The following is a 13,303-nucleotide window of genomic DNA, read 5'->3' on the forward strand; positions in this document are numbered from 1 at the left end:
ACATTTTATTTTATTTATTGACATTTGTTAACCGGGTTTGTCCAGCTGGGCTTGTGGCCCATTTTCAGTGGAGATTCGAGGAGAAAAGCTCCAGTAGTACATTTTAAACAAGTACAATTTTAAACAATATTGATATAATAGCAGTTATAGCAAAATGATTCACATATGTTGGGTTACATGCATAAAGTTAAAGTTGCATTAAAAAGATGCTAAGTAACAATTTTACATTGATATAGTTCAATAGGTCAACAATAAAACTTTTTTGTTTATATAAAATTATGCAAATGCATAGTAGACACATTGGAGAGAGAAGTGTAATGAGGTACTAAGTATGGTCCTTTTGAAGGTACATAAGGAGAAGGAAGACTAGGTAGGGTCATGGCAAGGGCAGGTTCTGGAATTGAAAAAATAAGCTTTTAGTTCATTTTTAAAGTGTGAGGTGTGGGAGATAACGCAAGTCAAGGGGAAGTTTGTTCCAAGCATGGGCAAGGGAGTGTTTGTAGAGTAGTTTGCCTACTGACCTTTTCGGGTGGTAGATATCAAGAAATTGTTGGTTAGAAGTACGGAGGGTCTGGGATGGGATGTAGATGGAGACTAAAGAAGGTAGAGATGGGCAGAAGGAGGGTTTATAAAGAATAGAGTGTAGTGTATGAAATTGATAAGATAGCAGAAACTGGGGAAGTTCAAGCCATTGAAGAGAGTTTAAAGAAATGCAGTGGTGTGAGTTGTATGGGGAGTTAGTAATGAATCTGGCTATTTTATGGTAAGTCTGTTGGAGTTTGTTTAGAGTGGAGGCTGGGATATTGGTAAGAACTGGGGCGGCATATAAGAGGGAGGGGAGGAGGAGTGCCTGGCCCAGGGTAAGTCTAGATTCAGGGGTTAGGAATTTTTTGTTCCGATATAGCAGACCTAGTTTCTGTTTTTTTTTTTTTTTTTATACATTGGAGTATGTGTAGGTTGAATTTGAGTTAGTCATCAATAATGACCCCTAGGAGTTTTGTGTGGGTGTCAGGTTGGATAGTTGTATTGTTAGAAGATGTAATAAAAAAGGAGGTTTTGTGATGAGAAAGAGAACGGGGAAGGAAAAGTAGGAGTTTGGTCTACAGTTGTATTTAATTAGTCAGTAACACAGAAAATTACAAACAAAAGTTTACAGCAGGACAGTCTGGGTAGAGAGCACTGGGGTGTTTGAAAAATGGAGGTTAATTGAAGTGGGTAAGTACCCTCGGATTGTTAGCAAGGCAGGAGGAGGGGAACATGCAAGGAGCTTAACCACACCAGAGGAATCATCAGAGCCTGTGATTAAAGTAAGAGGCATTTTTCTTGCTTTTTTACTTCATTTAAATTCTAATCTATTTTGTTTTTAAACACAAACAGCACCTTTAACAGTACAATTTGGTGGAACTTTTTAGCATTAGGAGCCTTATTTAAGGGCTGGTAAGTTTGGTGCTGTTGAACCAGTACGGCTGAATTAAACAGTTTAAGCAGAAAGACTTTAGAAAAAATAGTAACCTTAGTTAAGTTTGTTATTGAGGGTAAACCAGTGTGGCTATCTGTTTTTTTTTTTTTTTTTTTTTTTTTAAATGCCCAACTAGATGCAGTCCTTCTAACTGTGCGAGCCTTTCAGGGTGGGAGCCGTGAGAAGAGATAATACCTCATAATAGATATTTAGTGTTAGCTCATCACCAGAAATAGAACTATAGCAAACAAATAATTGAAGAGTGTTTCATACCATATATAACACAGCAACTGAGAGAAAAAGCATAATCCTTACATTAATAGTACAATGCACTGCCCTAAGAAACAGTTTCAAGTATTTGGTAGCTAAACAGAACAAGTAAGCAAGATATAGCGTGTATAAGACGAAGAAACGCTAATCAGTGTCACACAATTCTGCATACAGCAATCTTGTATCTTTAGCATGAAAAAGTTCAATGGTGGTAGTGTTTGGGAAGTAGGCTGTTTGTAGAGTGTAGGATTTAAGAATTGGACTAAATACTGCAACAAAGTTGTACTGATCCACAAACAATCACGTCCGTTTAGCAGCAACAAGAAAGCACAAAATCAGTTGCCCAATGCATTCCGTCAGCCTCATGTATTAATGCACTTTTAAACATTCAGAGTCGGCATAAGATTGCACATATTAAATCTACAATTGTATATAGTCAGAGTCAATAGCACAGAAAATTACATACCAAGTTTACAGCAGGACAGCCGTCTGGGTTGAGAGCACTATGGTGTTTGAAAAATGGAGGTTAATTGAAGTGGTTAAGTACCCTCGAATTGTTAGCAAGGCAGGAGGAGGGGAACATGCAAGGGGCTTAACCACACCAGAGGAATCCTCAGAGCCTGTGATTAAAGTAAGAGGCTTTTTTCTTGTTTTTTTACTTCCTTTAAATTCTAATATATGTTCTGTTTTTATCCGATTTTTTTTTTTTTTTTTTTTTTTTTAAATGCCCAACTGGATGCAGTCCTTCTAACTGTGCGAGCCTTTCAGGGTGGGAGCCATGAGAAGAGATAATAGCAAGTTTACAGCAGGACAGCTGTCTGGGTCGGGAGCACTGGGGTGTTTGTTTTCCTCGATTCTGTTTACTGTCATTTGTGTAGACAATGCTCCCAGCTCTTCATGTGATGTTTATGACCATCTGATCTCTGATTGATTCCTTTAAGATATTCAGTTTTGTGAGACACACAATGCTGTCCTGAAGGAAATGAAGTTAGAACTCCCAGTCTCAGTCCCATGTTCCTTACCGCAGCATCCCTTGAATCCCCTATTCTGTCTGCTTAAGGCTTGTGTTTTTTTTTTTTTGCTCCACCTTTGTTTGGGCTTATAAATCTGGAGATTGCACAGCATCGTGGGTAGAAGAGAAGGGGCCAGGTAGCCTGGGGAAGTTTCATCTTGTGGGCTGTCTAATTCCTGCCAGCCTTAGTCCTAAAGGTAATGCAAATGCAACTATTCTTCTATTGTTATTGTAAGTATGTAACTGTTGTATACAAAATGAAATCTGATTACAAGTTTAGTAAGATTTATTATAAGAAAATGTCTGAACAGCTGTAAGCTTAACAAAGCCTTCTTTACAAGTGGTGCTTGGTAGCTGACATTTCACATTGTTTTTGGGGTAGTAGAAATATTTTTTTAGGGAGTAACTTGAATACTTTTGTTTTTGTTTTCGTAGGTGAATCAGATTCAGAGGACTGTTATTGAACCACTTAAAAAGTAAGTAAACAGGTGTGTGTTGCTTGATGCTTTGTATTCTGGAATCAAAATTAGTAGTACTCACACTGCTTTGTGCTATAGATAATTCAGTATGTTAATACACAAAGACATAGTGTCTGCCAACAGTTACATGTCATAAAAAGAAGAAAGTCACTGGTAACCAGTCTAGGGGCTGTTACATCAAGAAGGAGAACTCAATGCATATTTAAACCCAGAGCCACAAGTGTCCATAACCGAGCATACCAAGAATAGAGTGGGTGTCATCCTTGTGTCAAGGTCAGAATATTGCACTGCCACAGATCTGTAGCTAAAGCCTATATAGGATCTATCTGTAGGCTGTGTGGGATCATTCTTAACATGGCCAAAGCTATGCCAGAGTACCCTTCTCTGACGAGTAACATAGTATGCACTCCAAATGAAGTGAAGCGTCAGCAAGCAGAATTTATCATTGGATACTTACTACTGTCTGTGTAGCTCAAGCCACTGGATAGTTATCATTTATTCATTTGCTTCCCAGTTAAATTTGCATGTTCTTTTTGGTGATATTTTCCCAGTAAGCTATTTCTCACCACAGGATTTGCTGGGAGGGCTAAATCTGCCTTTTGCATCTGAAGAGAGACATGTTGGGATTTGACCAGGAATGGTACCAACCCAGTTAAGTATCAGAAGCAGAGTATTAGCTTCAAGAAGAGGGTTTAAAAAAGACTGTTTATTCAGTGTTGTCAGTAAAAACTTGCACATTACTTTACCCAGAACTGCTATTCCAAAGGTGTGATGCTTGAGTGCATGCCTATTTATATGTTTCTCTGTAACTACACATATTTTTATATACATACACATTAAAAGAACTACAGTGGAATAGAAGAAGAATTGCAAAAATTTCTATTTCAAGAACGCCATGAAGTGTAGAGGCACTGAGGCTGTAGATGTGTGCTGGCCTAGTATTGAATTTTCTCATTCGGTCTTTGGTAAAACATTTGGCTGCTTTGATTTGAAGGGTGTTTGCTCTTCTTTCAGGGAGTAGTGCTTCACATGTATAAATATCTTTCCTCTGTATTAGTACTGATAGTAGACCTTCTGTGCATAGGTTTGTTAATGTGTATTTGGAAGCATCAAGTTAAAAGATGGAGTATGCAGTGAGCATAAAGTTTTTACATCATTTAAGGGTTTAATGTGAGTGGAGTCCTTAATATTTAAATGGAATGCAGCTGTTATAGAAATAAAAATGTGGTCAGTAATGGCTATCTCTGTGATCTAAATGGATAAAGCAGTGACTGCATCCCGAGCAACCTGAGTTCATATAATGTCTCGGGCACTTGAAGAGGTGAATGGGTTAACATGGGATTGACCAACACTGGCTAACCTGTCTTTTTTGGGGAGTGGTGGCTTGGGTCATCAGTTCAGCTAGTCTCCACCAAATAAGCAGTGGTTTGCAAAGTACCACAATGCCTAGTACTGGAATCATGGACACATTGCTGTGAAGCTGTTGACGGTAGCCTTCATTACCATTTGTATGGAAGTATGTACATGTATGAGGAAAGGAAGGTCTAGGTTGGAATGTCAACTAGCCAAATGTCACTGTTCATAACACTGATCCCACATTATCAAAATGGCACATCATCGAAGTGCCCAAAAGTTGAACAGCAGAACACAGCACAATGCAATTAGGTGGTTGTATGGGATTGTGGTATGGGGGGGTGGATTTGCTCATTCTCAGCTGTATTGTTATCTTGGAGTTGGTGTATATAAGTAATGGGAGGGGTGGCGCTTGCCCTCCTACAAAAACATTTGATCTGAAGTTGTTAATATTCTTCCTATTCATCGCTGATGGGTTTGGTCGAAGCCCTCGGAACCGAGTCGGCCTTATACCAAACTTGTGTGTACCAAAAACTCTCAAGCTAAGCTGCTACCCACAATGCCCTTTGCTCAGTTACCTCAGATCTCGTTTGCCGCACAGCCATATAGCAGCATTTCACCAAGCTCTCCAGCTAAGTGTTTTTTTCTTAAAAGATTTAATAGTTTGTAAAAGTTTTTTCTTCCTTGTAACTGGTTCTTGTTTTATATTGCTACTGCTGTACCCACAGGTATTTCTTTCTTACCATTGTTGGTAATTTCTTGATATCTCTAACTTTCTACCTTTACGGTACCTTGTTACCATTGCTGGTGTTTACTTTTTCTTTCCTCCATTTCTTCTCTTTCCTCTCTCTGTCCCTTGTGTGCGAGAGTGTTTTTGGAATGTCTGAAAAGAAGGGAACTACGGGGATTTAAACACCGCTCTTCTTGCAGTGGTAAACTGCCGAATAGTGACCTTCATAAGGAATGTGTTTACTGTTTGGAGGTTCCGCATTTGTTGGCAAAACCACCTTGTGATGTCTGTGCTAGTTTTAGTCAGCGGACACTGAATGAACGTCGTAAGAAACTTATTTTAAAGGGCCTGCTTGTTTCGCCTTTCCCTGAGGCCATTTCTGCGATGGGAGGTCTCACCCTCTCCAGCTTTGGATAAGAAACGTCCTCAATCTGAACCCCTTTACCGGCCGGTGACAGATGTAAGGGTCATAAGCACAAGGCCCATAAGCCATCGTCTGAACACCGTTCTGCCTCCTCTTTGCCAACTACTACATTGGCTCCGATCTCAGCTCCAATAAAGTTTACGAATGTAGCCTAGTCGGCACCCACACCGGCACCGACAATTACGGCACTGCCTACATCTTCGATACTGATCAGTATGATGTCTTCGATACCGACCAGTATGACGTCTTTGATTCTGACCAATATTTCCATTTCTTTATCGACACAGACTTCACCTGTTTCAATCCCATTATCTGTTCCGACAACGACTTTGGAACTGTTCTTATCGACCCTGTTATTGGTTCCGACAACAACGTCAGAACAGTTCCTGTCGTCCACTCCTGTAGTGACTTCAGCTCAGAGCCCTTTCATGGCTCTGACCATACCATTATTACCTGTTGCAAAATTGGAATCGTCAGTGTCATTCTGCGACACACCATGTATCAAATACTCATCCAATGTGGTCCCTTTTGTCAGACAAGCCCCGAATCTCAAATCCGCCTAGACCCTATCCCACTCATGGCTTTGGGTCTATTTCTCCAGCAACCCCAGCTTACTCTCCTCCCATGAATCCGAGGCTCAACTATTAACAGAGGAATTCCTCCCTTGGCGCCAACAGCAACTCAGTCTGAGGTTCCGAGATCCCTTTGGCTGCAGGTTCCGTCGGAGCCCACCCTTCCACAATCTCATGCTTGGGGGGGGGGTTTGAGCCCCCGGTCCCAGTGTCAGTTCCGACGGTTTTGTCAGCCCCGACTTCAGAGCAGAGGGTGACTACCGCTCCAAGCTTGATTGGGGCTCTGCCCCGGGGGTGGTCCATCTGGAGCAGGGTGTGACCCCGGTTCAGATTCAGTCTTCTTCTGTTCCAGGCTCCCATTCCTCTTCTGGCAGGCCTGCTTTCCAGGTGATGGAGAGGGCTCTTGCTGCCAGCAGTCCTCCACAGTTGGTTATTCCCCCGGTTCCCTCTGAGCCGCAGCTGTCAAAGTCCACCCCCTCCAGGACTCCGAGAGTGCAAGGCCCAGGAGACCCCTGTTCAGGGTATTTCACTTTCCGAGTCTTCTTCAGATGTTCCCACTGAAGAACCCCCGCGGAAACGGGTGTGTAAGAGGAGACACACGGACTCCCTGGAGGCGTCACTCACAGAGGATACGATGATGGGGAAGGGTTCCCACGGTCGCCACCTGATGATGTCTCCTTTGGGGACATCATGGAAATCTTGAAATAGAGGGGTGACTGAAGTCCTCAACCCCTTCCTCAGAGGAATCCATATTCCTGCAGGCCTTTCGCTCTTGGCCCTCTACTTCTTGGGTGACCCCCCCCCCCCCTGCCGATGAGCTGGTTAAGCTCATCGTGCAACGGGCTTTGAAGAACCCCGACTCCATTTAGGCCATCCCCAGGAGATCAGACAAAGTTCTCTCCCCTTCAGAGGATCAACCCCATTGGTCCAGAGGCTTGCCAGTGGACGCTATGGTGGTGGCGGCTGCCACAGAAAAGGACTTTGCAGAAGAGAGTCCTGCTGTTCACCCACCCAACAGAGAGTCCCGGGCACTGGACAGGTTAGGGAAGTGAGTCTTTGCATCAGCGACCTTCGCAGTTAGGTTTATGAACTTTATGGCACATTTGACGAGGCTCCAGAGAGATCTTATCTCCGAACTCTCCGGAACAAGTATCAGATGGAGTACGAGATAAGGTTGCCTCCCAACTTGTCACCTTAGAATCCATATCTAATTCATCCATGAGGTTGCTGTCACACTCGACCGAAGGAGCAGCTAGAGCTGCGGGTGCAGGCGTAGTTATGAGACGTCACGCCTGGATACACATCTGTGACCTCACGGACTCCATCAAGTCTTACTTTTTTAGTGCCCCTATTGAGCCCTTGACTCTGTTTGGTGCAAAGGTCAAGGATACACTAGCCAGGTGAGGGCAAGATGGGAAGACCTTGTCTGCCGTTGGCCTACGGTTCTCCAAGCCTCAGCGTTCATTCTCCAGGAACCAGAGGAGCGGAAAAATGTGGCACAAGAAGTTTCAAGGTCCTTTCCGAGACTCGCGTGGCGAGGACTCCTCTAGAGGCAGAGGGGGTGCCAATAATGGAAGATGCCCCTTTTGAGGCAGATGGGATCCCCGGAAACAGGACTCCAGAGATTCCTTCTCAGGTAGACCATTTCAGTGCTCCTGAGGCGCTGCCTGATTGCTTTCCTCTGGAAGCAGTCTGGGCACATTTCTCTCTGCACCAAGATGCCTGGCTGTCCATTACGAACGATCAGTGGGTGCAGAGAATCATTACTAGAGGCTACTATATTCCACTAATCTCCTATCCAAGACTTCCGAAATCCCTTCCCGATGTTCCACCCAGTCAAAGGGAGGAGGCAGCTTCCGAGATACGAAAGCTACTTCAAAAACGAGCCATCCAAAGGGTCCCCGCAGATCAGTGCAGATTAGGGTTCTACTCAAGATTCTCTTTGGTGCCAAAGAAAACAGGGGATTGGAGGCCCATTTTGGATCTCAGTCATCTAAACAAATCAGTAGTTCAGACCAAGTTCCGCATGGTCACGATTCAGTCCATCCTCTCCTATCTGCAGGAGGGTGTCTGGATGTGCTCATTAGATCTCTGGGATGCGTATTACCATATCAAGATGGACAAGCACTCAAGGAGCCTCCTTCGCTTCCGGCTGGGAGCCTGCCTTTCGGTCTCTTGACGGCCCCCAGAGTGTTCACGAAATGTCTGGCAGTGGTAACAGCTCATCTGAGACTTCAGGGATTCCTGGTGTTTCCATATCTAGACGATTAGCTCCTCTCCGCCCCCACCCAGCATCTCCTGGTCAGGGCCCTCCGCTACACCTTGGCTCTATTAGAATCATTAGGCATCACCATAAACTGGAAGAAATCAAACCTCCATCCATCACAACAACTGGAATTTATAGGGGCAATATTCAACACGCAGTCTAGCCTAATTTCTCTTCCTGCCCACAGGCTTCAGAGACTCAGGGCACAAGTTCAGGTGATACTCTGCCAAAGCAAGGTGTCTGCAAGGGAAATTCTTCAAGCCTTAGGATCTATGGCCGCAGCCATCCCCATAGTCCCCTTAGCCAGACTTCACATGAGATTGCTACAATGGCTCCTTCAGGCCCAGTGGATACCCAACCTTCATCCCCTGAACTTAAAGCTTCTCATCACCAACATTTGCAAACAAGATCCCCTCTGGTGGATGCATACAGAAGAAAATCTTTGGTGTCATCCCTTCCAGGTTCCACAGCCCAGCGCCACGGTGACCACAGATGATTCCCTGATGGGGTGGAGGGGCCACATGCAGGGACAGTCAGTCCAAGGCACGTGGTCCGATGTGGAGGTCAATTTGCATATCAATGTTCTGGAGTTAAGAGCAGTTCTGTTGGCATTGCAAGCTTTTCATCCACTTCGTCCGTCCAGAATGATTGCTGTCCAGTCGGACATGTCCGTAGTCTGGTACATAAACAGGGAGGGACCAAGTCTTACCCCCTTTGTCACGAGGCCATGAGAATTTGGCAGTGGGCGATAGCCTCCAACCGCTTCCTGATCGCAAAGCACATCCTGGGGAGCTCCAACGTGATTGTGGACAGACTGAGCAGATGCATAGTTCATCCGCATGAGTGGTCTCTCAACCAGAGTGTGGCAATGGAAATTTTCAGTCCCTGGGGCCAGCCATGCTGCGACCTTTTCGCCTCCCATTCAAATGACAAATGCAGCAGCTACTATGCCCTCTTTCCCCCTCTCAGGAGTCACCGAGAGACGCTCTAGTCCATGATTGGCCCACGGGTCTCCTTTATGCGTACCCTCCAATTCCTCTGATTCCCCTCTTTCTGCAAAAGGCGATTCGGTTGAGAAGCAAAGTGATCCAAATTGCTCCATTTTGGCCTCATCAAGTGTGGTTTCCCTTCCTCCAACCTCACCTGTCACGACCTCCTTGGATCCTAGACACTCGTCAGGAACTAATTTCTTACCCACAAGGGCTGACTCCTCTGAATCTGTCCACCCTCAAGCTGACAGCTTGGTTTCTCCACTTCTGTTAGTTGCCAGCGAAGAAACCCTTTCTTCACCTGTTTGGGAGATTATTTTGGCTTCTCATAAACCATCCACCAGAAAACTTTACAGGGATAAATAGAAAAGATTCTTAGTTTGGTCACGTAATCAGGAGCTAGACCCATTCGCAGCCCCAGTGGCCACTATTCATTACTTGGCTGAGTTGTTTGACAAAGGTGCCTCGGCTTCTACCATCCGAGTCCATCTAGCAGCTATTTCCAGCTTCCATAACGGGTCTGAAGGAGTACCACTTATCTCCACTCGTCTTTGCAAGACTTTCCTCAAGGGTATTTTTCACAGCAGGCCTCCCATTAGACAGTCGGTGGAGGCATGGAATTTGTCCTGGGTTCTGCAGGCTCTTTCTCTGCCCCCATTTGAGCCATCTGCCACCTGTGACCTAAAATTATTATCTTGGAAATCCTTATTCCTGGTGGCTATAACTTCAGCAAGAAGAATTTCGGAATTACAAGCGTTATGTATCAAGAGCCCTTATCTAATCTTTCATAAGGACAGAGTATCACTTCGAACTAATCCATCCTTTCTCCCCAAAGTGGTTTCTGACTTTTCCATTAACCAGTCCATTGAGCTCCCAGTGTTTTTCCCAAATTACTCGAACAAGGGAGAATACTTTCTACATTCCCTGGATGTTCATAGACAATTACGCTTTTATCTGGACAGAACTAAATCATTCCGCAAGTCAGACCAGCTTTACGTTGCCTTTGCAGGCCCTAGAATGGGAGGTTCAGTATCAAAAGTTACTTTGTCTAAATGGCTCAGGGATTGCATTTCCTTCACATGTTCACTTAAGGAGGGATCTAAGTCGGGCCAAATCAAAGCTCACTCAACTAGGGCTATTGCATTATCTGTTGCCTTCCACTCTAGGGCCTCCATGGATGACATTTGTGCAGCTGCCATTTGGGCTAAGCCCCACACTTTTATCAAGCATTACAAATTGGATCTGATCTGCAGGGGAAGAGCGGCCTTTGGCTGAATGGTTCTTAGGAATGTTCTTCCATGAGGGCCATCCAGGTTCTCCAAGTAGCTGGGGACTCGGTCCCATCAGTGATGAATAGGAAGAAGATTAACAACTTCAGATAAAGAAGTTATGTCTTACCATAACGTTCCATCTGAGTTGTTGACCTTCCTCCAGTCATCACACCCTCCCACCGACCCCCTCCTTAGGTTCCTGGTGGATCTTCCGGGTCTTCGTGGTATATTAAGGTTTCTGCGCAGAGATGGTTTCTGGCTTATTCTTTCTCTATATGTTGCATGCAAACTCGATCTGAGGTAGCTGAGCAAAGGGCATTGTGGGTAGCAGCTTAGCTTGAGAGTTTTTGGTGCACGCAAGCTTGGTACAAGGCCGACTCGGTTCCGAGGGCTCGGAATTAATCCCATCAGTGATGACTGGAAGAAGATCAACAACTCAGAACGTTATGGTAAGACATAACTTCTTTTTTGCAATCTTCAGCCATTTGACTTTCTTGCACCTCAACGTTATTTCAGTAATGTGGGATCAATGTTATGAACATTAATGTTTTGGCTAGACGATGTTCTGACATAGATCCTGGAGGGGATAGTAGGCCCACATAATGATGCTAGTGCTGAAGTCAGCCAGCTGATGTGGGATTACGACCTAAAATAGAAACACCATCATTGCTACTGTTGACAGATTCTGGTGAGACAGAAACCTTCTCCATGCAGCCTTACATGACAGCTCCCTTTCAGCTGGTCCTTGCCCCCATGTTGGCTCGACACCTTTAGAAAGAGGGGGAACTGACTGTGAGCAGGCATGGACAGGGGAGAATGCCTGTATTGGAAAATAATGTAGCTGTTGATAAAATGCTGTCATGCTCTCTTAAATATTTAACGAAAACCAGAATGCTGTCCTTGCTGAATGGATGCTGGACACCTTACCACTGGAATGAATGAATGACAGTTGCCTTCACTTTGCACACCAGTCACCAAAGTGTCATACATATCAAAACCCCATCTCTTCAAGATACAATAAAATAACCGTAGTGATCAAGACCTCTTCAGCTGCAAACGTTGAAGTACACAAAAACCCTAATCAAATCATAAAGAACGTTTTTTAAAAGGGGAAAGCATCTCTGCACCCCTGCTAGTTGTGTACCAACTCAACAATTATGCAAACTCTGAGAAAAGTAAACAGTTGCTAGTGTGTAGTACCAAGTGTTTCACATACCTATGCCTGCATGAGATGTAATTTGTACAGTTATATCGGCAAACTACTGCCTGACCAGGGCACTCTATCACCAGCAGCACTCTCTAAAAGGCTGCTACAATGAGTGGGACTCTTAGTCAGTGAGACTTTGTTGATCGGGCCTGCAGTAACACATCCTATTTCCTGACAAATGTTTAATTTACATTAATTCATGGCTTTATATTTCATAAAAATGATGACTTTATGTAAAGTAAGAGGAGTTTGTGCCATTGTATCGCTGGTGTTCATTTCTCAAGGTCATTTTCTGAAGGGCGTGTGAAGTGGTTTAGGTTCATAGGTAAGTCTGCAGACCATTACATGCCTACCAAAAAGCTCACTCTAGTCTCAAAGAGGGCAAAACAAGTTAGATGGAGGGAGAATTTGAGGCTGCCCATCCAGTTATCTAGGTTTATATTGAAGGTGGCAAGGGTGCTACTCTGCTTGACATGTAGTGGAAGTTTATTCCAGAGCTGAGGGATGATTTGGGATATGCATCTGTTGCTCTAACGTGTCTCATTTATCTGCTGATAAAGGTTTAGTTGCTTTAACCGACTATTTGAGGTATCATTATTTTTGCAAAGGAATAGGAGGTCATAAAGGGTTGGATCTTTCATGGCCTGAAAACCTAGACACAGATCTCCATGGAGGGGTCTGTGAGAGAGTGAGTACAGAGAACATTTAATTTCAGACCATTGTCCTTGCACTAATTGTTAATGTGATCTAGCCCATGTTAGAGCAATTGTGAATCAGTTGAAGACTGAATAACAACACCCAGTTCGTAGTAGTTTATAATCTTCATTAGTGGTCTGAGGAATAGAAGAGAGCCCAGAACCGAGCCTTGTGGTACAGCACTGGTAATTTTTTTGTTTTCAGAAGTGGCAGTTGTGACTCTAATCAACATGGGTTCTGTCAGTAAACCAGTTAGCTATCCACTGCACAACATAAGGATTTGTATTCAGATTAAAAGTCCATCAATAATGCCTACATGGAGAATAGCGTCAAATGCCTTGGCCAGGTCTGGATATGTTTTATGCATAACTACTATCCACTTTTGGTTACTTTTCAAATAAATTAATGAGATTAAAGAGGCAAGATCTACCTTTGACAATGCCAAATTGATGAAGGTCCATGCATAACAGATTTTTCAGTGTCCAGATTAATGAGGTATGAGATAATGTGCTCCATAGCTTTATATACGAGACTAATGGATCTATAGTTACCAGGCTGTGTGGTTGGGGTATCCT

The 13,303-nt window shown here is 43.9% G+C and overlaps 1 protein-coding gene across 1 annotated transcript in view; it reads left to right on the plus strand.

Annotated features, from left to right (window-relative positions):
• The window catches only part of BIN3 (bridging integrator 3), a 2,343,840-nt gene that overhangs the window by 1,329,162 nt on the left and 1,001,375 nt on the right, over positions 1-13,303 (plus strand). The window contains exon 6 of the mRNA XM_044082933.1: positions 3,177-3,217. Within this exon, the coding sequence (XP_043938868.1) occupies positions 3,177-3,217 (41 nt within the window). The remainder of the gene's footprint in view (positions 1-3,176; positions 3,218-13,303) is intronic.

This window comes from Protopterus annectens, chromosome 9.part0 (assembly GCF_019279795.1).
Source record: "Protopterus annectens isolate FY-2018-M chromosome 9.part0, PAN1.0, whole genome shotgun sequence".
Taxonomy (NCBI): Eukaryota; Metazoa; Chordata; order Ceratodontiformes; family Protopteridae; genus Protopterus; species Protopterus annectens.